General features: G+C 45.7%; 1 protein-coding gene across 3 annotated transcripts in view; it reads left to right on the plus strand.

The window, feature by feature from the left end:
- The window catches only part of LOC149361784 (monocarboxylate transporter 12-like), a 52,515-nt gene extending 25,295 nt beyond the window's left edge, over window positions 1-27,220 (plus strand). For all 3 annotated transcript variants that reach the window (XM_089572819.1, XM_089572818.1, XM_089572817.1), the window contains exons 3-7: window positions 5,048-5,303; window positions 12,246-12,389; window positions 12,881-13,199; window positions 21,542-22,080; window positions 24,508-27,220. In XM_089572819.1, coding sequence (XP_089428945.1) covers window positions 5,072-5,303; window positions 12,246-12,389; window positions 12,881-13,199; window positions 21,542-22,080; window positions 24,508-24,653 — 1,380 coding nt within the window. In that variant the 5' untranslated portion in view covers window positions 5,048-5,071 and the 3' untranslated portion in view covers window positions 24,654-27,220. The remainder of the gene's footprint in view (window positions 1-5,047; window positions 5,304-12,245; window positions 12,390-12,880; window positions 13,200-21,541; window positions 22,081-24,507) is intronic.
- Window positions 27,221-27,337: the final 117 nt, after the last annotated feature.

Here is a 27,337-nt window from a genome sequence, read left to right on the forward strand (position 1 = left end):
ATCCTATCACCATTGCTTTTCAATTTATTTATCAATGACTTCGCCTCAGCAGTAACAAATGCCTTGGTCTTTCAGTACGCCGACGATATGGTTTTACTTACGAAGCATATTTCCTACAAAAGTGCTGTTGCTTTACTGAGAGAAAATATCGGTATCGCAATGAACTGGTTTACCATGAATGGTCTTTTGGTAAACCAACAAAAAACAAAACTGGTTTGTTTTAGAAACCCATTGAAGACAGCAGTACTGAGTGAATCGGTTTTTTGCACTCCCACAATGATAAAGACTGCCATTGTATTCCAGGTTACACTGTTGATTGTGTAAAATATCTGGGGACTTACTTTGATAGCGACCTCTCATGGCATAGTCACATGGCTTACGTTTGTGGCAGATTGCGTAGAACGGCATGGCTACTGTTCACAGTTAAATCTTTCTTTCCTCTCTCGGTAAAAAAGACTATCATGCATGCACTTGAATACAGTGTTATAAGATATGGCATAACAGTGTTTGTGCACTCTTCGCAAAGGTGGCATGATCGGGTAGGCGCTCTTCTAAAATATATGTTGAAAAGTACAACCTGCGAACATTCCTTTCCCCCTCAAGTAAACTTGTTTAATTTTCTTTGTCTTCCGCCCTTTGAAACTTTATATAAGCACACCGTTATTCTTCGGCACTTTTGGAATCCTGCTTTCAAGACGAGAGCCGTTTCTGCCAGAACTCTACGGAATTGTCAGCGCTACACGGTCACTAGATACGCAACCAGATATGGCAAAGCAAGACGTTGTGTATATGTCCCTACAATATTCAATACGCTTCCTGATCAGGTGTTGTCCGCTACTTCTAAAGCCACCGTAAAACAAATGATCGAACCTGTGAAGTTCTAATTCGAAATGATGCAAGCAACTTGTAAGTTCCTATGTGATTTTTTTTCTCTTTCATACAATGTATCTTCATTAGTATTTGCATTTCAGTGTTTGTGCACTTACCCTGATATTTTATTGCCTTTACTTTTCGCTCGCCGATTTTGCCGGGCCTAGTCCTGGAAGCCTCCTCTTGGCTTTGACAGGCCCGAGTCTGTATGTATCAAAATGTGTTGTGGCAATAAAATTATTATTAATATTGTTATTATTATCATCATTATTATATTCCTTGAAGACTGCGCGGGTGCAACCGCAATAACAACTTTAAAAACTGGCAGAAAAAGGGTGAAACAAACTGCTTGTATGCACCTGACCTTGTATGTATGCACCCGTCAAAATTTTTAAGTCTATCGGGAGCATTGACCAGCTGGCTTCTCAGCGCCTAATCGCTTTGCAGAGCGGCAAAATAAGCGACAATGAGGGCACGTGTATGACGTGCCCCTATTCTCGCTTGTTTCACCGTTCCGGACCGTGATAAGGCGCTGACAAACCGGCGGGAAAATAGTACCGCGACACTGCTAAAAAATGGTTCGATGTACAATGGTTTTTGCTAGCGCTCAAGTCTAAAGACGCTCGCAAGAGTTCATAGAAATAGCGAAATTGGTGCTTTGGATGTTTTCTTGAGCGTTTAGACCCAACTACTGGAGGCTTCGTTTCGCACTATACAGGCGGTCCAGGCTAACTTTAGCCAAGGTTTAAAGGAGAAAATATTTGAGGTAGACCAGGGAAACCGCTTACATACATCACGAACCGGCTTGCGCATAATATAGGCCTTTTTTGTTTTGCAATTAGTTAATTATCAATTAAAATAGTTTTTCTAAAAGCGTAAATAATGACTTTAGACATCAAATGTGAATAGCAAAGTTGGAGCGCACCTTCAAAAACCCATTCTATTTATTTGGCGGTAAAGAAAGCCTCGCGTGTATCATTTTTCCGAGCTGCAAAGTCCGCGAAATGCAAAACAATCACGTGACTTCCGCATTCGCGCGACAAGATTGTGCTGCTCTCAATCCTGGCTTGAGTGAACGAAACCAGCTGCTGGCGTGGCGCAGCGACCTCATTGCACCGGAAAGCTGATAGGTCGACGGTGGTTGCAGCGCAACTTGCGCCGTTACGCTTGCCGACTGGCTTCCGCGGGCGTAGCAATCACCGTCGACATATCGGCCTGCCGGAGCAGTAGGGTCATCGCACCACACCAGCAGCTGATTTCGTTCATTCAAGCCAGGTATGAGAGCAGCACAATCGTGGCGCGCGAAAGCGCTAGTCACATGATTTTTTTTTTGTATTTCGAGGACTTTCATCGGAGCTCTTAAAAAAAAAATACACGCGAGGCTTTCTTTATAGCACATAAATAAAATGGGGGTTTCTGAAGGTGCTCTCCAACTTTTCTATTCACATCTGCCGTCTAAATTCAATGTTTTCGCATTTAGAAAAAATATCTTAGTTACTCCCTAATTAATAGCAATACGAAAAATTGCCAAGATGCGCAAGCCGACTGGTAGCTGTATATGTGGTTCCCCTGGCCTACCTCAAATTGGCTAAAGTTAGCCTGTACGCCCTTTATATAGTGAACGAAGCTAGCAGATCGCAGCTTCGTGTGAATAGGTTAGTGCAAACGTTTTGATGGGCATCGAGACGAGCGTCGCGCTTTTCACAGAAGGTTCAACGGTTGTGATTCGTTTCTTTCATCACAGTGATGAATAATTATGCCTTCTCTACTGATATGGCAGACCTGTTTTACGTAGGACCTCACGATGAACTGTTCGCATCAGCGAATTGTTTGAGAAATAAAAATGGTCCTGTTGCTCCCAAAAATACAGCTGGCACTACTGTAAAGTACGTTTAACTAAGTTACAGCTTCATCACGGCAGCGCTAAGGTTCCCGTTCTGATTAAAATCTAGCATCGTCGTCTGCGCGTGAATGAAAAATCCCCGAAGCAACCTAGTTGGGCTGCCTAGTTCACGTGATCTTGTTATCACAGCCTGCCGAAAGGATTGTGAACAATGTGGTCACATGGCAGCGGTTAGTTAAATTAATCACTGGTCGCGAGAGGTTGCTCGAGAAAAGCAAGCTGGGTCACACAAGCCCCGCCGGTCGCAGCACCTGTCATTGCAGGGCATTGACGCATCGTTTAACTGCTGCACCTCTGCGCAAGGAGGGGTATGTGGGCTCCCAGGGACCTATGAGTGTGAAGTTCGGAGGAACCATTTAACCCCCTAACGCTATCAGATCACACTTTTAAGGCCGCCGCTATAGCTCAGTGATTATGGCCCTTGGCTGCTGACCCAAAAGACGCGGGTTTGATCCCGTCCATGGTGGTCAAATTTCGATACTGTGAGATGTCAGTGCATGTTAAAGAACCTCATATGATCGATATTTCCCCAGCAATTCACTACGGCGTCCCTCATAGTCTGAGTCAGTTTTGGACGTTAAATCCCCATAGACCAATGAGCCAACCAAACCAGATCATACCTTTAACTTTAGTGAAGTGTTCTCTCCAATTTTCATCTTCCTAGTAATGTTATCAAATACGTCGACCAGTTTTATCTCTAAAAAATTCATTCGCGTATGATCAAGCAACGTGTCGGTGCTGTGCTATATCTTTTTATCATAGATCAATGGCTCTTTACATGGTTGTGTTATTAAATGGAACTTTGATAAAGTTCTTAAATTTTTCCGACATCTGGACGACTTTTAGTGCTGCTTAACAAGCAGTGCTTCATTTCGAATGAGGGCCCTAAATATTATATAGAGAGGCGTTGGAACACTCGGCAGGGACAAGCGCTTGTGAAAATGTAAAGATGTACCAGCTAGCTCAAACAACGATTTTGGGTTGGTCGTAATGGCAGTGGCGCATATGCTTCTGACTAAAATGAAACTCGTCTCCTGGAAGAGTTTGCCAGAGTCATGTCTAGATTCTCAAACCTTTACTTCTGTCGCGCACTTTTTAATGATAATTTTGGCATTGTCATTCATTTCTTGGCCAGTAAGTTTGTCGTCCGTGACGGTAGCGGAATTCCTGATAGGACGCCAGACTGTGTATTGCTCCGCTTTCCCCGTTACTGCTAACTAATTGGGTCGATTTTGTGCAGTCAACAGTGCAATCCGACAGCTTCCGGTTAATCATCAGTACCTGGCAGAGAATACGAGAAATTTTACCAGTAAAGATTAGCAGTAAATCGCGCTACTTGCATCAGTTCTGTCGCGAAACAGATCCCCGCGGCGTTTTTGATACTTGCAAATGCATTAGATCTCTCTTCCTTGAAAGTCTTCTTGGTTTTGGTACAAACCAAGAATTAATGACATGAAAACTATTTAGACCCCACTTCGTATTTGTTACGTTTTTGATGGCACTCCAGTATTGATTGGAGCGGACATTAACTTTTAAATAAACTGCCACATGTACCGGGGCACGAAACCTCAGCTTGAACTGATGCAATTACGGACCTCTTTAACGTACCTCTCTCTTGCCGCTTTCCTCCGTTCCTTCTGAAAAGGTAGGCTAGATCAACGGCTGACCATGGTATGGTCACTACATCTCACTTTGCCCAGCGTGTTCACATTTATCAGGATGCCAGTAAGGCGCGCGCATTATTAAGTGTGTTTCATTTGAAGTCTGGCTGCTGGGGCTTCTCCTCAGTAAACTATAGAGCCTGCGCCATCTTACGTCTTGCACATTAATGCCTGCGTTGGTTTACGTGGCAGCGGGTGCGTTATGTCTTCGTGCGATACGACGACTAGATGCTCACCGAATACTTGACTGCAGGGACAAGTAATCGAGGCAGGCCTGAGCCATGTACGCACTCAAGTAGGCGCCATCATGACGAGCGGGGGCTGTGGAGGGGGTTGTATCGGAGATGCGGTACATGCATTACTGTCATTACTCCGATTGGCGCGCGAAAACGTAGTGTGTAAAATCCGCAAAAGAGGATTTGTTAGTATTTTAAATAAAAGACATCTCGCAACATTTTGTTCAGTTGCGATCCAAAATAGCTGTCTCACTGTCCTGGCAAAATATACAGAGATATGTGGTTGGACTCGCCAGTTTGCTTTATCATGATCCACTATAGACTTCGATTAGAGGACATCGTTTTGCAACAAGACTCTACTTTCCCCTCTCTTACAGTGTGCCTGTGGTCGAAGTGACGTCATGCCTGCAATTCGTCCCACTTCCCACGACACGGCTCGTAGCAATGGAGAGCGCAATGTGCAAGATCGCTGCTGGAGCGTGCCAATCACGATGGCGTGCGCGGCTTTCTTGTTGTGCATGCCGTTCTCGAGCTTTGGCCTCTTCTACGTGCTCTTCATGGACAAGTTCTTCGTGACACGGGAAGATGCTTCCTGGCCCCAGAGCGCCTGCTCCATGGTCACGCACATATCAGGCAAGAATAGCCTAATTTATTGCATTTATTTATTTATTTAACCATACTGCAGGCCAATGCTTTGGCCCTAGCAGGAGGGGCATTTTACAAACAGTTCAAAGTAAACAGGCTACACAAACAAAAGAAAAAAGTCCAGAAATTCAACACTAGTAAGTCTGGCAACAAATGAATACTTGTCCACAATAAAAGTTGAAACAAAACTATACAAGAAAAAGGACATCAGTCCAAAATAGAAAAAGTACAACGTAAAGAGGCATTGCTATAGAAAGAGTGAAAAAATGACATGGTACAGAAGTCATGGTAGGTAAGAAAAAAAAAATCAAGAATACAGTGCAATCAAGGCGCCTCTACTTGGGAAAAAAACGACATTCCAGCTCTGATAGAAAGTTATTCGATTCAAAAATGCTCGGTGGAAGTTTGTTCCATTCATTCACTGTTTCATTTAATTTAGATGCTTGTTTGCAACTTGAAGGAATGCGTTTTTGTGCAGCCCTCTTACTAGCACAAAAAACTAAGTGCCGTTAACTATATTTTTATTTTTCTTGTCGGGCGTGGTGATGGCATTTCGCTCTTACCAATTCCGATCGAGCTATGGCAAACGTGATGTCTGTTTATTGAAATCTATCACTATCATGTTACGTCTGTTGCAAAATTGTTTGCCCCTCGTAATATCTAATTTCGATGTTTTAATGTCTCGCAGCGCATGCAGGAGACCCCTGAAATTCCGCCATTTACTTAGCGTTCATTTTTACCATACCCGTAAAGAAACGTATAGCGCTCGTGTTGGAAGAATAATACAGCTCTATTTTAAGATCCAGTATTCAAATGAACCTATTCTTCGAGTCTCTTTGTGCAGGTACCATTATGAAGGTACCCGCGACTACCCTAAAATGTGCCTATGTTGTAGTGCATATAACATATCGTAATTTTTGCTAACACGCGCAGCATCGCTCCTCCTTAGAAGTTAATTCAGCTGTGTTGAGCCTTTACTCTACTAAAATTTAGTTTCGCCAAACATTTCAGAGAGAGAGAGAGAGAGAACAACTTTTATTTAGAAAGCCTGCAGAGTCGGTTAGGCTCCCTCCAAGCAGGGAGGACAAGCTTTTACCGCGACGCGGCCACTACGTCAATCTCGTGCGTTGTGCTCCTTGAGGTCTTGTTACGTCCCTCGCTACTTCCGCGGGTTCGAGAGGGCCGCCGCCCCCTTCCTGGGGGTGCCGCCCCCCTCTCCTCGGTTTCGCTCGGTCGCTGCCTCTCGAGAGCTGCCGAGACCTGCTGGACGGCCTTGAGTTGTGTCTTATGATCACAGCTCCTCGTTGCAGCCTCTAGCTGCGGCGGGATCGTCGTCTTCTCGCTCGCTTCACGCGGATTTACGCTACAGTCCCAAAGGATGTGAGCCGCGGTGGCTCTCTCCTTCGCGCACAGTCTGCATATGTCACTCGCGTACACACTCGGACACACGTGCTTAGCTAGCACCGGGGTGAGCAGGGACCCCGTCTGTAACTGTCTATATAACACTGCCTCCTTCCGGGTAAGCCCCGGGTGAGGTGGCGGCATAGTCTGTCTGTTCAGTCTGTACCATTTCACTATTTCGTTGAAGGTGGTCATCTTGTCCTTGGCACTGCGTCGCGACCAGGACTCCGAGTCGGCCGTACTTTCAGCCGCGCGGTTGGTTAGTCCTCGCGCGGCCGAGTTGGCCGTCTCGTTGTGGTTCACGTTTCCGCGTACCGACACGTCACTGCCCATGTGGGCCGGAAACCACTTGATCACCACAGGACTGTTGCGTCCGATGTCTTCGGCCTTGCGCAGTATGCGCGCGGCCTCACTACATACCCTACCCTTGGCGTAGTTCTTCACTGCCGTTCTAGAGTCACACAACACTGTAGTACATCCGGGGTCGGAAACGGCCAAAGCGATGGCCACCTCCTCCGCCCGGTGCGCTTCTCGAGTCCGGACGCTCACCGCGGTCTTCGTTGCACCCGTCGATGCCCCGACAACCACCGCCGCGTATGCGTCGGTGCTCCCTTGATACTCTGCCGCGTCCACGTAGGCGGCGCCTTCTTCTCTGGCGTGGAGGTCCACGAGAGCCCTGGCCCTCGCCAACCTCCGCTCCCTGTTGTGCTCGGGGTTCACGTTCTTCGGGATCGGGAAGACCCTGAGCTTTCTGTTGATGCTATCTGGTATAGGTACGTCTTTCTGCTGCTTGCCTTCCCTCGGTTCGAGGCCAAGGTCCCGCAGTATCTGTCTTCCGGTTCTCGTTTCGGAGAGACGCTCGAGTTGCGCCGTTCTCTGTGCTTCGGCTATTTCGTCCAGCGTGTTGTGGACTCCCAGCGCCATGAATTTTTCGGTGCTCGTGCTCCCGAGGAGACCGAGTGCCGCCTTATACGCCTTGCGTATGGTGGCGTCTATCTTGTTACGTTCACTCGGCCTCCAGTTGTGGAAGGCGGCCACGTACGTTATGTGGCTAACTGCGAAGGATTGAACGAGCCTAGTCAGGCTCTCCTCCTTCATCCCCGCTTTTCTGTTGGACACCCTCTTGATGAGTCTCATTGCCGCAGCCGCCTTGCCCGCGAGCTTGTTGACCGTTTCACCGTTGACTCGGTTTCGCTGGACGAGCAGCCCGAGTACCCGAATCTTCTCGACTTCCGGTATTACCTGTCCTCCCGCCGTCTTGACCGTGATCTTGGGACGCTCGTACTTGACTTCCATATTCTTTCTTTTCCTGCACGATCCTTTCGGGGGAATCACCAGCAGTTCTGACTTGGCCGGGGAGCAAACGAGCCCAGACCCGTCCAGCTGCTCCTCGATGGCGTTGACCGCTTCTTGCAGCGTTGTCTCGATGTGTCCGTCGCTTCCTCCCGGTACCCATAGCGTCACGTCGTCGGCGTAGATGGTGTGCCGGACTCCCGCTACTCTTTCTAGCCGGGTGGCCACCCCGATCATCACGAGGTTGAAGAGTAGCGGGGAGATCACTGACCCCTGCGGAGTTCCGACGCTGCCCAGCTTCTTCTCTTCGAGCTGTAGGTCTCCCGCACAGATTTCGGTGGTTCGTTCCGTCAGGAAGTCTTTGATGTACTGGTATGTCCTCCTGCCCATGTTTAGCCTGGATACTTGGGCCAGGATAGCCGAGTGCCTCACTTTATCAAAGGCGCTCTGCAAGTTCAGCCCGAGTACGGCTCTGTTGTCCTTGGTGCCCGTCGTATCGTCGATGATCTCGTTCTTCAGTAAGATCATAGCGTCTTGCGTCCCGAGTTTGTTCCGAAACCCGATGATGGAGTTTGGGTAAAGCTCCGATTCTTCCAGGTAACGCTGCCACCTGTTCATGAGAACGTGCTCGAGGACCTTTCCCACGCACGAAGTGAGTGAGATCGGCCTGAGGTTCTCTATGTTGGGCGGCCTGCCAGGCTTGGGGATGAGGATCGTCTTGGCTGCTTTCCATTGCTTGGGTAGCCTTCCTTCTTGCCAGCACTTGTTGTAGAAGTTCGTGAGCGTTTCGATGGCCGCTTCGTTGAGGTTCTTGAGCGCTCTGTTGGTCACTCGATCGAGACCCGCGGCAGACCTTCCATTGAGTTCCTGCAGGGCAACTCTTACTTCCCAGGTCTGGATGTCGCGATCTAGCGTCTCGTTCTCCTTGCCTTGGTAATCCGGGTGTCTTTCCGTGGGGGTGGCCGGCAGGTACTTGGCGTCCAAGCGCCGCTTGACCTCGTCCTCCCCGTGTTCGCAGATTGCCTTGTGTAGGATCCTGGCCAGGTTGTTGTGTTGGTGGCCCTTGGTCTTGGTTTCATCGAGGAGGTGCCGCAGCATGTTCCAAACATTTCAGAGCGCGAATATTCCTTTGCAGTTGAAATGTGCGGGCAGATGGAATAATGCGGATTTTTACGAAATTTAGGATTCTCATTAAAAATTTCCAGCTGTTCTAGTGCAGAGAATAAAAGCATTGGTGTTGGAGTACAGTGCTTGAAAAAGACTAATTTCTGAAAAAAAAAGCCGCTTCAATGAAGAATTTCATCTCACACGAGACAAGACCAATCATGATCAACATCAGACAAGAAGGAAGTTTTCGCACTCATTTACTTATTACTCCCGTATTTCTGTGTCACAAATGAACTTTTTTTTTCTTTTTTAACAATCTTCCTCTTGGGGTATAATATCCATACGTCATTCTCCAGCGTGGCGTGGTCAATAATGGCTAGTGTCATGTTTCCGCCACAACGTTTTCCACACTAGCACCTGCGGAGCACATCTCCTTGTGACTACCGTCACATAGCTCCAAGCGCAAATATTAGTTGGTTAGTAGTATTAGTTGTTGAAGAAGACGATGTACCATTCACTGCGCCAGTTTGCATCCCAGTTTAAAACCAGGCATTTCGGCTGCGCCATTAGGCTGTTGCTCTCGCGCACTGGCTAGCGAAGGTGCTCTATTGGCGCTGGCGCTCGTTCGAATCCCAGTCGTAGATATTTATTTCATTTATTTTTATTTATATATTTCACTTGGCACAAAGCCGCAAGAAAGCTAACAAACGTAGTAAGATCTTTGCTTTTGCAATAACGACCAGAAAATAGGCAGTTTTGTGCGAAAAGTTCGTTGCCTCTCTCATTGCTTACGACTCTACCTCTACAGAAGTGGAGCCCACCAATTGCAACACCTGTTTGCTGCACATTGTGCCCTGATATTAACTCTAGATCTAGCGCAGAGTCGACGGGCCGGTAACCTCTCTATTTGAAAACATATAACTGTGCACATGTGAGCGCCGAATGCCTGGCAGCTGCTGTGGTCTGTCGTTTGTGAGCAGTACAGCGCTCTTCCCTGTTGTGAACTGGAATTAGTTTCAGAAATGGGTGCACTAGAATATTTCATTGGAATGCTGGCCTCAATCGAAACCTCGCACAGCAAACATGTTTTTGAGCCTTTAACGCGCCATACATCGCAAACCAATATTACAAGTGAACTTTACAGCGATAAGCGAAAGCAAAGCAGCTCTAGCTAGCAGATTTAATATTTTGCATCAGTATGAATTTGCGTTTGAAAGCAAGATATCATAATGCTTTGGCTGAAATGACATGGCTGCTCGATAGTCCACGGTGGCGGGTAGTCATGACCTCGACAATGCTACTCATCGCCTGTTTCCATGAGGTATTCAGTGGCATGAATTGGGACCAGTAGGAGGCAGGAATAAATGAAAAATACCTCAGTAATTCAAGATTCGCTGACTACATTGCATTGCTATGTCACTCAGGAGATATGTTGGCTGGCAGAGCAGAGCGGTGATTCTGAAAGGTATTATGCAGGGAACCAAAGTAATGTTCAACTCTCCTGGAAGAGAACAGTTTACAATCTGTAGCGAGGTGCTGCAAGTGGTAACGGAATACGCCTACTTAGGGCAGGAAATGACAGTAGATCCGAATCACGAGAGCGAAATAACTAGAAGAATAAAAATCGGGTGGAGTGGATTTGGCGGGTTCTCCGAGATTTTAATAGCATTTACCAATACCCTTAAAGAGAAGAGAAGAGAGCAGCTGTATTTTTCCGCTATTCACGTAAGTGGCAGGAAAGTGAAGGCTCACGAAAAAGAGTTCGAATTAAGTTGGGGACAAGGAAGCGTGTTGTGGAAAGGAAAATGGCCGCCGCGGTGGCTCAGCGGTTATGGTGCTCGGCTGCTGACCCAAAAGACGCGGGTTCGATCCCGGCCGCGGCGGCTAGAATTTCTTTGGAGGAGAAATTCTAGAGGCCCGTGTACTGTGCGATGTCAGTGCACGTTAAAGAACCCCAGGTGGTCGAAATTTCCGGAGCCCTCCACTACGGCGTCTCTCATAGCCTTAGTCGCTTTGGGACGTTAAACCCCATAAACCAAACCAAACCGAAAGGAAAACGATAGATGCAACGTAAAGAGATATGAAGAAGACAGAGTGGGTGAGGAAACGAACGCGCGTTAATGATATCCTAGTCGAAATCGAGAGGAAGAAATGGGCGTGGGCAGGCCACGTGACACGGAGGCAGGATAACCAACAGTCCGTAAGAGTAGAGGAATAAATTCCAAGACAAGGCAAGCATAGCAATTGGTGGCCTAAAGTTAGATTGACGGATGAGATGTAGAAGTTTGCGGCGATGGGTTGGCCGCACCTGGCACAGGAAAGGGTTAATTGGAAAAATATGGGAGAGGCCTTAACCCTGCAGTGGGCGTAATCAGGTCGATGGTGTGGAAACACTGCGAAGCGCTCTGACTTTAATCTGTTCTCGTGAGGTTGCGAATTCTCACTGAGAACAGACAGAAATGCTTGAGGAAGAGAATAAAGCGCAATTGAAAGCCGTACAGTATACACGTTAACACATTTGCATCGTGGCATCAGTGTATAACATCAACGAGCTGTCCTGTCCCAATATAAAAAATTGTGTGAGAACTCTGTAGTGCACTGAAATTTGAAGGTAACGTTTACACGGGGACACACAACTTGTAAAGAAAACATGTGCGTTCAAATCCATATTTTATTCCTTTTTATATTTTCAGTGCTAAAGAGGTGACAGTGCAGATGATACGCCTTGCGTGGGCACTTCTCGCATGTCTCTGCGCTGCAATTTCCACCGCAACAATGACTTACGTAGCCGATAATTATCATAATCTGCCTGAAGTTTATTCACCAAAGAAAAAACTGCAACAACCTAGCGTGCCTGGCGATCAAAGAACGCGCATTCTTTTTCCTTCTGAAAAGAATGTGAAGCTGTAACGCAGTAAGAGGCCTAAGGCTTGAATGTGATTTATGTCTTCAGATGGCTTGCTTTTAGTCTGGTTGCGAAAATCTCTGGTTTTCTATTGCTTTGACTAGTAATTCTATGTCCCCTGGTACCCTGTGAGTGACCAAATTATTAAGGTAGCCTCTCTAAGCGCCCAAGCATGACAAATTTGAAGCGAAAAGGAGTAATTGTTCGCTGCATACATGTTTCAGGACTTATTGTCTTCGCACTTCAACGTTACATGACCACTTACCACATCGTACAGCTGAGCTGCATCGTCAACACTTTGGCTCTAATCACCTCTGCCTTCGCACCGACCGTTGTGTGGATGACCGTGACATTTGGGGTTATTCATGGTGAGTCAGTGTTATTCTCTTCTCGAGTGTTTGCGGTGAATACGCTCTCGTAATACACCACGACCAGTATATCGAACTTGTACAAAAGTTAAAGCTACAAAAACGTGATTTTTTTTGCTTTTGCTGCAAGCACACATATTTCTAGCAACTAATTTACTGGAATATGAACTTATAAAAACTTTAACTGGTGGATATGCATGCCAATTATGTGCCGACTTTTTTAGCAAAAATGGTGCACAGATGCGGGCCTTCATTTCAAATTTTTCTTCGGGAGCCGGACGTAGGCTATTCTCATTTCGACACTTCTTCCACCCCGGGAAATTTATGGCATGGTCTCTGCTCTGCTGAAGCGTGGGAAGTTCAAACGAAGATGCATTTTTAAGCAAGGCTGTTAAATTTTAACGGATGCTTTGCCCTGTTCTGCTGCATGTTGTGCAGCGGATAATATTGCCAACTAAAAGTAATATGAGCATACTTGAATTTTTTTGCAGGTTTCGGGCACGGCCTGTTCCTAACGTCGGGTGCCATATACGTTCTGCTTTTCTTCGACAAGTACCGTTCCACAGCAACCTCGCTGATGTTCGGTGCTTGGGGAGTGAGCGCCGTCGTCAGCCCGTATGTGCTGTCCCTCCTTGTCGACACGTACGCTCTCGACGGAGCGATGCTTGTATTCGGTGGTGTACTTATGCACTCCGTTCCAATCGTCATGCTGGCCAAGAATCCATCCGCTATCGGCGTTCCCTTCAAACGCTTCAAGTGGGCCCAAAATGGAGTGGATCCTGCTACAAGTAACGGTACAGTAAAACACAGGTGAAGCAACGTCTATTATTCGTCGTTACTATCATGATAATCCTTATTCATTATAAGCCATCTGCCGCTTAAAGGCTTCTGCTGTAGCCTCCAATTTTTCCCATTTTGCACTGAACGTGACCACTTTCTTCCAAAAAACCTTCTCTTGTCACCACAAATCCAGCTCTTCATGGGCGTTTTCAAACCGTATGGGTGCTCTGAAATGAAAGCGATCACCGGCTATAGGTACAGGCATTACTTTTGTGTGTTACCCGCCAGCAAATCGTGTACGGCGCTTCATTTGTGTATCAGTATCTTATTTAGATACTTCCCTTGCTACTCGAAGCAGAAGGACACTTCAATCGGACCGCCGCCGTGGTGGCTCACTGGTTATGGCGCTCGGCACCCGAAAGGCGCGGGTTCGATCCCGGCCTGCCGCGTTCAAACGTCGATGGAGAGTAAATTCTGGAGGGCGGTGTAGTGTGTTATGTCAGTGCGCGTGAAAGAACCCCAGTGGGTCGAAGTTTCCGGAGCCCTTCACTGCGTCGTTCCTGACAGCCTTAGTCGCTTTGGGACGTTGAGCCCCCATAAACCATAAGCATACTTGGACAAGTCCTGAAGTCATAAATTGGATTATGTTTCTTCCGCTCTTCACCCTATTAGGTTCGAACGTTTACTCAGTTTATTTCCTTCGAAACTTTTTCTGACCTGTTCATTCAGAATACACTAAGGAAGCGATTCAGGTGTCGACCAAAAGAGATATATAGATAGCATATGACTACACTCATAACCTCATCAGGGTCCTCTAGAGGGCTCCCGTACCTGCTGTGCCTCATATCTGGCTTTACAGTATTGTTCATTTCAACGCTCCACGTGCGTTCAGTTAAATTCTCGGCGCAGACTGGCGAACTTCATCCGACGCTGAAAGAAGGAGAACTTGAAGCCCGGCCAGGACCGAAACAATAATCCGAACCTTGAGAACAAAAGGCGCCGAAATTATCCGAAACCCTCAGAACTGCTCCGACCTAATAACAGTATGCATATATTGAGGGTAAGATGCGATGGAACTCGTTCTTTATCAGAGCGCTGCCTTAACAATTCTGCAGAATCTTGGTTTTTGTGCCGTGAGCAGGGAGGCATCCATCCCTTTTTTTAGTCGGTGTACTCGGCGACAAGTGATGACTCCTCGTCCGATCACGGGTTCGTAGCGGTCGTTAGCAAAAAGGCCAAGCACAGACTGCACAGGCAAGCCGAGCCGTCCTCATCAAGTTCGTCAACCGTCATCACGGGACGAAGTGCCCCGGCCCATGCCGTCTCGTTTGCTGCAAAGCAACCAACTCACAACTTGAACCTCCTGAACAGGCAAGCCACCTCTATGTGCCTGGAAAGCCTTTACAAGGAGGGATCAGAGACGTAACGGTAAGCCTCTACAAAACGTCATTGCCATTGAGGTCAAGGTGCGAAGCGTACTAGGAAATCCAATCATCACCAAACTCACCAATAATAGCGCGCGCGCTCCTAGACTGGAAGAAAGCGGTACTACAGACTAGCTTAATTTACAACGTCGGCACTTCCATCTGTGACGCCGGTAAGCCAAACTGAATCAAGCCGGCGACCAATAGCATTTCAATAATCTGACTTCTATGCCTCGGAGAGTCTAAATGCATCAAACAGACCTTCAAGGGCGACTGAATACCATCGTATGTAAAGGTTGGCAACCTTCGACATCCAGTTAGGTATTTCGTACCTAAGCCACTACAGTGCAGGAAGAGCATGAGGATCCGTCACGTGAGTGGCGTCTGCAGCAACCCTATCGTGTGCCCGAGATGCTCCAAGCCGGACAGTGCTGTAATTTGCCGCACGAGTGCCTTGAAGTGCGCCAGCTGCCGTGGACCTCACAACTCTACCTCGAAAGGCTGCCCTCGTCTAAAGACTGAACAGGTGGTAGTGCAGCAATTGGTGCGAGGCCATACCACTCAGAGAGAGGCCGCTGAAAAGGTGGGGCGACGTCGTTCGTGCCGCCGAAGGTCCTCAAGAAAGGAAATCACCTTTGAAGGGAAAGCCTGAAGCATAACTGAAGCTTGGCCACCACCTCCAACAACCGCAATAAATAAGGGAGCCCGGCGTCATGAGACGCCGCGTCTAATGCCTCTGATACTGCCTGCCCACAAGTACGGAAGTCTTGCACGCGCACTGGGTCAGGGACGCTGCCACGCTTCTAATGTCCGACAACTACGACTGACCTAGACAAAAGTTACGATCCGGACCATGGCCAGATCTTCAAGTAATTGCATTGCTCACACCATTTATGAAAGCCCTGCGTGCTCTATTCTCTAATATGCGCACGTCAATGGCACACAGCGCGCTGCATGTACTGGACGCGCTGTATCCACTTATTTCAGCTCAAATCAAGCTGCCCTGTAGTTGAGTTCATCAACCAAAAAACTCCACATTGAAACCGTAGTGTTTTACTTCTTGAGAGAGACTTTCTTGAGGGTCATATTCTCACCGGTGTCCGTCGCCCTTCTCTCTATTCATTTTCAATTGCTCTTCCCCAGTGCAGGGTAGTTAACGGGAACTCCATTCTGGTTGATGATGATGATGATGATGTCCTCGGGCTGAATGGCACATACCCCCATTCTGGTTAACGTCCATGCCTTCCTTCTTCCTCTTTATCTCTCTCTCTCAGTGGCCTGGCTTCCTCTTTTCAATTCATTGCGCAGAGAGGGACAGTGTTCTCTATTTTATTTTTATTTTTTTCTTTTATTTCTCCCTTCGAGAGCACTAATCCGGAAGTTCCGAGCTTGGCAAGGTCATCTCTTGCCTATTATGGGTCTGAAAAGCGTGAGGGCTCAGTCCCGCTGTACTGCCTTCTCATCGTCGTCTTCTAAGTAGCACTAGTGTGTGATTTCGCACTGATTCGTATGCAGTAAACATTCTCTCTCCATTTTTATTATTTTATTTCAGATTCTTTAATTCTCTAAATAATAAAAGGCACACAAATCTTCCCTTTAAAAATTTTCCGAAAGAACGTTCCTCAGCGGTCGTGGGGTAGCCCGCTGGGCACACAACCCAAGAGGCCGCAGTTCCAGTGCCGGCTAGACCGTTTTTCTTTTGAGCCCAATCGGTTCCCTTACTTGAGAGGCACTACCCTATGGTGATGAAAGGGCATCAGGACCCTGTAAGACCAATACAGATTCTGTAGTCACATCATCACTGCTGTACTGTGTGATCGTTGTGGGGTGCTTATATTACCTGCGAGAGGTCATATGGTCGCGACGTCACAGCCCTGTCGACCAGTCCGGATTTTCTCGACACAACACCAGCACTAAAACGCTGGCGTTTCGGTAAACGGGATCGCTAAAGCTGTCGCGGTAAAATTGCCGTACTTTCAGCCCCAGTCGGACTAGAACTGGTGACGGCGCAAACATATCAGCTTCTCTTCTCGCTGTCTCAGACCACTGGGCCCTAACCGCAGCCTCTCGCGTATCGTGTTTAACTTACAGACGTTCGCATTTGTTTGGAGTTCGTCTTTATCGCATTTCATCCTAGAGTCACAGGCAAAAGAAAAAGGTGGTTATTTGAGGGAAAGAAATTGCGCACTGACTGTCCTACTTTTAGGTGGACACCTCACCCACGAGGGGGATCACTGAAAAAATTCATTCCTTCTGCGCCGCGTATGCTTGCGAAGGGCGCCAATAGAACGATCGGGTTGATAAAAAAAACGGAGCCGTAACTTTCTCGCCCTACACCACAAACTTTCCGTCACAAATGGGGTGATGATCGGAGGGAGAGAAGAAAAAGATGGAGTATCGTAGGGGCAGTTCCTGCTCAATCTGCACCGGCTAGGGTTCTTTAACTTTCATTTACATCGCAGAGAACACGGCTGCGTTTGGCTTTCAGCTTTATCGAGACATGGCCGCCAGGGCCGAGATTTCATCGCATGTTCTCTGGCCCAGCAGCCGAGCTCCGTAGCGTCCAAGCGGTCTGTGCAGCAGGTGCTCGCGCCACCTTCTTTTCTTTGGCACTGGCAACGTGCACGCCAGGAAAAAAAAATAAACGACTGTAGCCGAGTGTGAAGTCGCTCTCTATAGAAAGCTAATAACAAAAAAAAAGGCTAAAGTCTGAGGCTGATCAAGAATCGACTGCCGCTTCTATCATCTCTTCGCCGTCGTACAATCGCCTACACCTTTCCTGCAATACAATTCTTTCTCGCATCTAACCTCAAAGACGAGATAAACTGCAATTTTTTGTTCGGCACTATGTCGAGCTTGGTGATCCGCAGTAATTTATGCCGCTTACCTCACATCTTATTGGGCTGCATTAACTATGTTGGTTCACCTGGAAGATTGGACTTCCGGACGCCAATTATCGAGAAGCTGCAGTACGTTAATTTTCGAAATCGGCGAACCATAGGCAGCTTTTTCCTCAATAACTACCTACCAAACCTTGCACAGCCTTGGTGAGCGTTGCCTCCAGGGGAAGGCAGCACTCACTCTGTAGTTAAATTTTCCATCATATTCCTTTCCTTTAAACAACAACGACCTCAGTCCTTGCCTAGTCCCTCTCAAGTTATCCTTCTTGTAAAGTTACCGGTTTAAGCAGCACAGACACACAGATATCTCCTGTTCATAAACAAGTAACATCTTCAGTCAGGGTTCCGTGTGGTTTAGCAAGGGTTCGGATCACAGGCTGTCGGAGACCATGCATAGGTGAGCAACTGCGATTAAAGGGCACCCTAGCAGTGAGTGTGCATCTGTGGAGGCCAACCGCGTCATCGAACTCTTGAGGCTTCCTATACACGCGAGGCGCAATTCAGGCCCTCGCGTCAAGAGGACAAATTGCGCCGGAACAGTGCTAGATTCTACATGCAGATGCAAGTCAAGCAAGTTCTTAGGCAGAACAGTTTTAGAATGATGACTTTAGCCTTAGGAATATCTATTGACTAGAAGCTGTTTTTGGTAACGGAGTGGATGCCAAGAGAAGGCAAGCGTAGCAGGGGGCGGCAGAAAATTAGGTGGGCGGATAAGATTAAGAAATTTGCGGGAATACGGTGGCCACGGCTGGCGAAGGACAGGGTTAATTGGAGAGACACGGGAGAGGCCTTTGCCCTGCAGTGGGCGTAGTCAGGCTACTGCTGCTGCTGCGGATGATGATGATGACTGTTACGAATTTGATGCGGTATGTAAAAATTAAGAAGACTTATTCTCGTAGTGTTCTTTGATACTCTGTACTGTAGCTTTCCTTTCAACAGTTCTTTTCTAATTTACCCACTGTCGGCTATCCCGTCATAATGTGCAGGTGTAGGCATGGTAGATGCAACATAAAGCGGCCTAGTGTAAATATGAAATGCGTTCCAGGAAAAGAGAGACTGCTAAAACGGATCACAGGTGGTTGCATCTGCACATGGATTTTTGGCTCCCGAAAGTTCAGCGGCCTTTGTCTGTTTGCGCTCCTCTAGCTGGGCAGCGTGCGTGGTACTCCTGGCTCCTTTCCCAGATTGGGTAACGCCAGTCATCATCCGCAGATTCTTCACTGGACCGCGCGCTCAGCTTCATCCGCCACATTTGGGTCGATACCGCCGCGTTCAGCTGCTGCAGTTGCAGTTCTGGGTAGTATGCTCGGCGTCTCTGCTGCATTCGCCCTTTGAAGGGCCAGAGTACTGGAAAGTAATGCATCACACCTCGAGGCAGAGCTCGCCGAAAACTCAACGTTGAATCATATAAAAGCTTTTCATCAATTTCTCGCTTAGCTCTTTACAGCCAAAGTTGTTATGAGCAGATGTCCCCAGTAGACGTTGCCTAAAACGTGTCACCAAAAATTTACCGAAAACGTGTCACGCGTTACCAGCGCCGCCTTCTTGTTCATGCGCTAATTGTGCTTACCCGATCTTCAGCGGCCTTAGAATTAGATGTCGACTGATATTAAAACAAGGGTAACAGAAAAACTACTTAATGCTGCGCGAATAACTTTTGTGTGCTTAACAAATTAAATGATAATCCAAAATTATGCTTAACATGCTTTGCAATATATTGGAAGCTACTGTGCCTGTAATATTTTTTCGAGCGGCTCCAAAGGACTATTTAGTATATCCCCTACTATGACTATCCCCAGTAAGTCGCGTTTCTACCAGCGGTCTCTGATCCTTTTTGAGCGCAGAGACGGGCCAACTGAGCGGCCTGAGACGCCTAATGGCAGGGCTAGCGCTTTGAAACCGATTGACGAGTTTACATGGCGTGTACTTGAGGGCGGCCTTCGGTCGGTAGTACTCACTCACCACGCCACATTGCGGTCATGCGGTGAAGTCAACCTAACTGAAGTCTAGGGGCGGCACTTACCAGCAGTGCTTTGCTGCCGAAGGCGTTGTGGAAACCAACTCTGCCACTATTCATATGAGTGATGGTTGTACAAGTTTCAGTATGCAAGAAACGGGATTAGACACCTTGTGATCCACAGTCGTTAGCTGCAAGAAACAGTCCTCTACGGGTTTGATGCGAAGCAGGTTAGGCCTCAACGCCTAGTGAGAGGTGTGCTGCAGCAGCCGGCGGCGGCACGTCGCTGCAAGGAGCGCGTCATTAGCGTGCGTGCAGTGTATTCTTGCTTCGAGTTTACAGATAAACGAAAGTGTTGGAATTTTTTTCGCACCAAATTATCGAAACATTGAACCAATTCGGGATCGCCTTCGACTTTGGTATATCAAGATTCTAGCGTACAGGCGAGGACTTAAGAAGACGTGAAATGGAAGCGCTTCAGCTTATACTTCTAATTTGCGGCAGGCAGTCTATACATCCAAAACATCAGCACCGTAGTACAATGCATACAAGAATTTATCGAGCCAGTTTGTGATAAGTGTCACGAAAAAAAAATGTCCTGACTGGATCGATGTGTAGGAATTTCCTTGTTAGTCAATCCTAAGCACGGAATTCCTTTGAAACAAGACATTTGGTAGCATGAGATATCGCTCGCGTCAAATTTTTAATTTGTTAAAAAAGCCACACTACAGTTACGTGATGAATAGAGACTAAATGCACCTTTTAAAAAACGATCTACATGTTTCACGTTGAAAATTTTGCGCTTGCTACAACAGTGCAGCAGATGCCTAGCTTGATAGTTCTATGCTGACGTTGTCTGGAATCCGCATACAAAGACCGACATAACTTTCATTAAAAGTGCACAAAACAAAGCCCTTAGATTTATTAATAATGCATACAGTAGGCGAGCTTCTGTCACTGACAATAGAATAGAGTCTGGCCTTCCAACTCTAGAAATTCCGCGTAAGCTACACCGTCTATAAACTTTGTTTAATGTAATCAACAATCAAAGAAAATTACATTGGGCACATACATATATTTGAATAAGGTAAGAGAAACAAGAGGTAAGCACAGGAAAAACATTTTTATGCCACAAACTAAAACTGACACTTATCGCTTCTCGTTCTTCTACAGAATCGCAGCAGAGTGTAATGCCGTACTGCAATAAATCGCGAATATATCTTCTATCGAATTCTTTGTGTTTGCAGTGAAACCTTTGTAACAACCCTCCTTATTTCTTGTGTCACTATTTCCTTTCTTTTGTTTGTACTGGTCATTACTGTGCTTCTTTTTTTTTCATGACGTCACTGCCCACGTCGTCAAAATTTTGCTTATGTTATTTTTTTTCTGTTACAGTAGTAGACATTTGTGTGCCTTCTTTCATGACTGTCACTGACATTTTTTATTTATTTTGATTAGTAGGGCATAGTACTTGAATTTGCTCATGCACCCACTCCTGCCTGGACTGCCAAGAGGCAGTTCGCAGTAAGAAATAAATAAATGAATAAATTAGGAAATCGGGCGTATCTAAATTATACTCCCGTCTGGTCAGTAGAGCAGTCAGGAACCATGCACTAGCAAAGTCTAACTAGACGTTATGTTCTGTTTCAACATTAATCCTGAATATTTCGTTCCAGTTATGAACGCACTTTCACATATTACGGCATGTCATCATCGAAAGGGTAATGGTCTGAGGCTTCTTGCCGTCTCTTGATCATTTCGTGTTCCCAGGAATTCTGTCATCCCTTCTATCTATCCAATATAACGGCTGAATGTACAGTAAATTGCCTAAAGGTGAGGCTTGAGCAATGAAGTCTGACGAGACAGGGTTAGTCAAAATCAATTCTGTACAAATGGATGATTACGAGCTAAAGCCTTTTATTTATTGAATATGCATTACCACTGCGACCCGAATTTGTACAGATGCAAGAGTATCATACTTCGACTGCACTGATATTGTAGAAATGGTTGCAGTAACAGCTGAACACTATACTGTAGCATCCGCGGTCACCAGCTCTCTTGTTCTAAGCAAATCATGCATTTCCTTTTCAGTTGGAAGCCACAGGACGACTCAGTCGCTCAAGAAGCAGAGAAGACCAACACTCGTCAGGGCGCCACCTTAAGACAAGCCTTGGCGTTATTCAGCGCTCCTGCTTTCTACGTGCTCTTGATAACAATCGTTGCCGGTGATTTTATATGCACGGAGTACACAAAGACAATCGTGGATTATGGCGTCGATAAAGGAATGGTGCTGAGCACATCGAAGCAGTTGCTGACATTTTTCTCAGCGGGTCAGCTACTCGGACGAATCGCGTTGCCTTTGATGGCCGATCTGCTGCCTCTCTGTCGGCATCCACTGTACGCGTTGTGTTTCTTAGCGCAGTGCGCGGGTCTGGCGGCGATACCTTACGTCTCCAGCTACCCAGTCGTGGCAGCGCTGTCTGTGCTTGTCGGTGCATCCCAAGGCTACATCCTGTGCATGAAGTATGTGCTGGTTGCCGCCTATCTGGGCGTCGCCCGTACGGCTGCATGCTGCGGCCTGGTTGGCGTCGTCATGCTACCAGTATCTGCTCTGAGTCCACGGATAGTAGGTGAGTGTAGGTGCACCTTGTGGGTTCCTGAAGGAACTTGCTGCATTTTCACACACGCCTGTCAGCTTTATCCTAATGTGAACCCAGAGTTGAAATAGAATTTTTGCGAGTTGCGAAACATCAACTGCAAAACGTATGCTAACACCTGACTAAAATAAAATGGCTTATTTTTATTTCTCGCTTCTTTGCGAAATATAATGCGGTTGATTCTTACCGTTTAAGGCGCTTGAATGCAGAAGGAAGGTTTTAACTAGTATTCTACAGAGTAAAACTGTGCCGATCACCAAACGTCGATCATACTAAGGTGCATGACTTCTAATTTAACGTTTTTGGAAGTAATTCTTTTCTCTCATTATTCCACGCAAGTGCATGATATTTGACTGAGGCAGGTGGGGTCTTTTCTCATTCGCCAAGTCTATGGCGTGCAGGCTTATCAAGGTGTCCGCGTGAATGTTTTGCATCACATCGCCTCTGTCCTTTACTTTGCACATTACGTAAACAAAAATGGTTGAAATTTGTACACCATTCATTAAAAAAAATTTAGATTCGTTAACAAAGGGAAAATCTACCCGTCAGAGATCATTTACATTGTCAGGCTGTGTAATAATCATGTCCAACCATATTAGGGAAGAATTTCGCCTGCAGCGAACAAGGCACCATTTAAATATCCCGATGCTGTAAATATCTATTAGTGAACGTTATGCTGATCGTAGGCTGAAAAGCTGAGGAACTAAAACAATTTTCCGAATATTCAGAAAATATCCTTGCGCCAAATGTCTTGACTCCGCTTTTAGCACATGATTTGTCTCCTGTTAAGGACTTCTTTGCTTGTACGCTTGATACAGATTCTAATATGTTTCTTTATGCTTTCGTGCACAAAAATAATTGTACCTGCAGCCAATAGGCGAAGATGCCGCAATTTCGTTTCCTACTTTGGTACGTGAAAGTGCAGCGTCTTTTCAAAATTAATTTGAGGTCCGAGAATGTTCTCATATAGCTCAAATGTTCAGCAAACGCCTCTTAAAGCTACAAACTTGTTGGACGACATAAATGATTTATGCACACCATATTATACCGCATGGTCAGATGAGCGGGTAGAGCCGAAGATTCAGTGCAGAACTCTTAATCTTGTTTCGTGGGAAAGGTTAGAACAATCATCACCTTTATAAGGTGATGGCTTATTGGATTGACTGGATTGGATTGATGATGGATTGGCTTATACAGAAACAAGCTAGAGGCTACGCCAACGCAATTCTTTTTTTAGCTTTATTATTTGTTTTCAGCACTCATGTTCTCTTTAGATTTTAACACCAACCGAGTCGTGGAATATGGTATGAACTTTGTTACGTTGCTTTAGGCTGTAATATCTAATAATTTCATAACGTTCTTGGGTGCTCATTAATGTCATCGAAAGAAGGCGTTATACCCGACACTCTGAATGAATGGCAGGGCATGTCAGAAGGTCGATTTGATTCTGTGTGCCTTTGGCGCAACGGGAGTGGTTTGGCAAGTTCGCTGCTACATATCTCTGCTCATTGCATGGGACAAGTTTTCAAGACTGACCGTGACAAATAGTCGCACTTGCTAGCGGTCGCATCGTGTTAAAGCTCGGCTGGTACCAGAGTTCTAATGCAGAAAGCGCCGCCACTTTATTGCGCTAGCTTTGCGTCGCATATGTCTATGAACAAGTAGGGCAGAGGTATGGGAAGGCAGGCAGAAAACACTATGTTAATAATAGGTTCCAGGGATACCACTTGCAAAAGCTGCCTTCATTTCTCGTTGCCGCAAGACATGCCGATAACTATTTTCGCCACATTCGTCGTTCGAGCTCTGCGCTAGAAAGAACTTTCTACGTAGAGCCGCGTAATAGTGGCCAATGCAAGGCTTCCTTGGCATGATTTACCACTTGTTTCGCTACACATGATACCGTGGACATAAGCAATATCTTTATTTTATTGGGAGGTGATCGTGTTGGCGCTAAAGCCTGAAGACCAATAGTTATTCAAAGTGTGCATGAGTTGGGTTACTTTTCACGTTAAAATGAATGATGGCGCGAGCATCAACGCTGTCACTTCCTTTTGTAAAACTTTGCCAAATGCTTTTTAAGGCAATTGTAATCCAGAATGGAAGTGTGCTCATCACCCGAGGTGAAGTGAAAAAATTTATTGCAGAGAAAAAAATACTGGACGTCCTTCTTGCCTCTGTATTGGTTAAAATTTTTGCTGACATTGATGAAGTTCTGAGAAGCTGATATTAGAACTTCTAAATATTATGATGAGGCAATGATTAGTAAAATATGATTAGTGGGCGCATAGCAATGGTCGTGTCGTGTTTCACGTAAACATGTACGAGTAATTAAGAGCCACTGCTTTGCGGGTGACCGGCTGTTACCTTTTCTAAATTATATTGCCTTTTTACAAATTTCAGGACTATTCCGGGACGCAAGAGGATCATACGACCACTTTTACGGGATGCTTGGAGCCATCAGTTTTGTGTGCTTCGCTATTTTCCTTGCTTTCCACATTTTTAACTTGACGCGAAAAAAAGTGGCCCATGCTAAATCTCACAATTAAGGAAAGTTTTGGGAATGCTCCCGATGCCTGTATTAATCTGCGCAAACGAAGTTTATTTCTTGATTAAAAAAAGAACTTCCGCAATGAGCGCTAGAGTACCTATTTTTTTCGCCTTCAGGCTAATTTTCCCTCCTTATATTAAGGAAGCTGCGAAGCGTATTTCGAATCCCACCTGTGAATTTTCAGCGCAGATAAAGCGGCGCATACTGGTTTATGGTGAGTATGAAGCATGCACGCTTCAGTTCGTACGCAACCCACCTCAAGCTGTGTACAGCTGACGAAGGTGCCTTTTGAAATTGATTGCAATAGAAATATCGGAAAATTTCTGCAGTTCTCAATATCTTCGCAAATATCCGACCGTCCGTCCGTCCTTACCCTGTCATGAGGACATGAGGTAATTGATTTCCTACAGGGAACATACCGATATAATAAAGTTGAAATTACATGGTAAAGGGTAAAAAGCACAACTGTGGAAGTACGCAAACGATTAAGGCAAGGTTGCCCTCTAGCACCCCTGCTGTTTATGATTTATCTGATCTATACGAAAAAAGACTACAAAAAAGTGATCTAGGTTATAATCTCTCGTACAGATTAGGCAGAAAGCTCATTGAGCAAAGGCTCCTAGGTTTAATTTTAACATGTGTGCACGATATTTTACTGTTAGCAGATGCCCAGCCAGATGTGAAAACTCTGGTTAATTGTTCTGAAGACGAAGAAGATTCTCTTCTTCTGATGAAGATGTTTCAGTTTTAGCGTAACTCTGTCAGGTGTGAAGAAGATTTTCAACTGATCAAGGGCTTGCATTACAATACCATGGAATACACGAAATTTGCCTAAGTCCAATATCTCGAGGTAAGGGCAAAGGAAGTCGCAAACAATTACTAAACGGGTGAGTTTCTAATACATTCTTGAGGATGGCAGCTAAAAAGAGGGAGAAAAAGGCGAGAGAAACACAGGAGGAACGCTAACAACTGAAGTTTATTGATAGGAAAGAAGTCGAATTAAAGGTAGTGGAATCAAACAATCATAGAACCGAACATAACGAACATGTTGCTATGTCGAGTCAAGCAACATGGCTTTCCTATCATGTAGACAGATATACTAGATTGCTGAAACACAATCTTGGGTTTTTCTTCATCTGATAAGCCTTGGGGATCTCTTTCCTTAATCAGACAGGGTGGTTGAAAAAAGTGCCACTCTGATGTAATCAAGATGGTCAGCTAAATTAGTGGACTTAGTTGACTCTAAAAAACCAAACGCGTAATTATGCACCGCCCTGTCTGACCAATGTATATTTGTTCACAGTCCCGGAGAATCTTATATTAACCCCTTCAGAGTATGACAAAAATTTTGTCCCATGCTTCATCGAGCAGGTCACTCGAGGTCCTACGGCTCTTCCAGCCTTCCTTTTCACAAGTGTTAAAATCTTGTTTACTTTCTGTAGTGCGGAAAACAGGACACCTGCATGACACCTACAAGATGCATATTTGAGAACATGCGGAAGGCGGTGGACACAAGAAAGAACTGTGAACTTTTACTTTTGTTTTCTCTTGTCCGAAGCCGGAAGAAGCCGTTGCCGGTAGTTTCCTCCCCATTTTCTGGCAACCCAAAATGATGAAATCGTACGAGTATCCTGCCTCATTGAGTCGGCTGGCTTCTTTGCAGAAGCTGTGTTTAATCATATGATGACAGGATTTGGCAAGGATGAAAACAAAGACGAAATAATATTTTCTGTTTTCACAGTTTTGGAATCGTGGGATCTGTAGTTTAATTACCAACCCTTTTTTGCCCTTGGTGAATACTTCCAACACATGTGTTCCTTTCCTACTTCCATGCTAATGTCTGAGAACTGCAGCCAGTTATCAGCAACGACCTCTATGCTAAACTGCAAACCAATCGAGTTTTCATTGAACGCCTCCAGTACATCAGTCATGCGTCTAGAAAAGTAAAGGAAGGTTTGTCAAATTTCTTGTTCGGTATTTGAAATATATTTATTTTTGTAACATTGCGACTGACGCCCGTCAATGAGCTCTATAGCACTATACTAGTTCGGCGATATCAAAACCAAACGAAATAACAAGAACACATTTACAGACATTCTAGCTAACTTGATGCCCAGAAATAAACTTTACACGATATACGGAGAGCTGGTTAGTATTTTGTTCCCGCGATTACTATGGTCTCAAAATGTTTCTAGTTCTGGTTCCTCAAATGATTAACAGTATGTGCATTATTGTTGTCGTTTACATAAAAAATTGATCTTGAAAAGATACGAATTGCTCGATGAATTTCGTTTTTCTTTTGTACTGTTCATTGATACGTCTACACAATACTTTTATGTGGTATTAAAGCTTGAAACTAAGGAAGTACAATATGATGTTTTTACTGTTTTATATATTCCTAATTTTGTAATGCATACATTTTTACCTTTTTGCTTTCATCCCACTGCTGTAACCGCTGCCGCCCTGTAGAGGGAGCACATTCCTCGTCAAGCATTGTCACGGCATTTTGAGTGAGTGTACCTCTAAACATCACGATGTTGAAATAAAGATTGATTGATTTACTGAGTGACTGACTGAGTAACTAATTTACTGATTGGTTGATGGATTTATTAATCATTTGAAGAAAAAAAACCTGGCCTGGAAGTACACTTCGAGCACATTCTAAACTTGTTACAGAATTCA

The sequence above is a fragment of the Amblyomma mixtum genome, chromosome 2, assembly GCF_055824585.1.
Source record: "Amblyomma mixtum isolate Tamu chromosome 2, ASM5582458v1, whole genome shotgun sequence".
Classification (NCBI taxonomy): Eukaryota; Metazoa; Arthropoda; class Arachnida; order Ixodida; family Ixodidae; genus Amblyomma; species Amblyomma mixtum.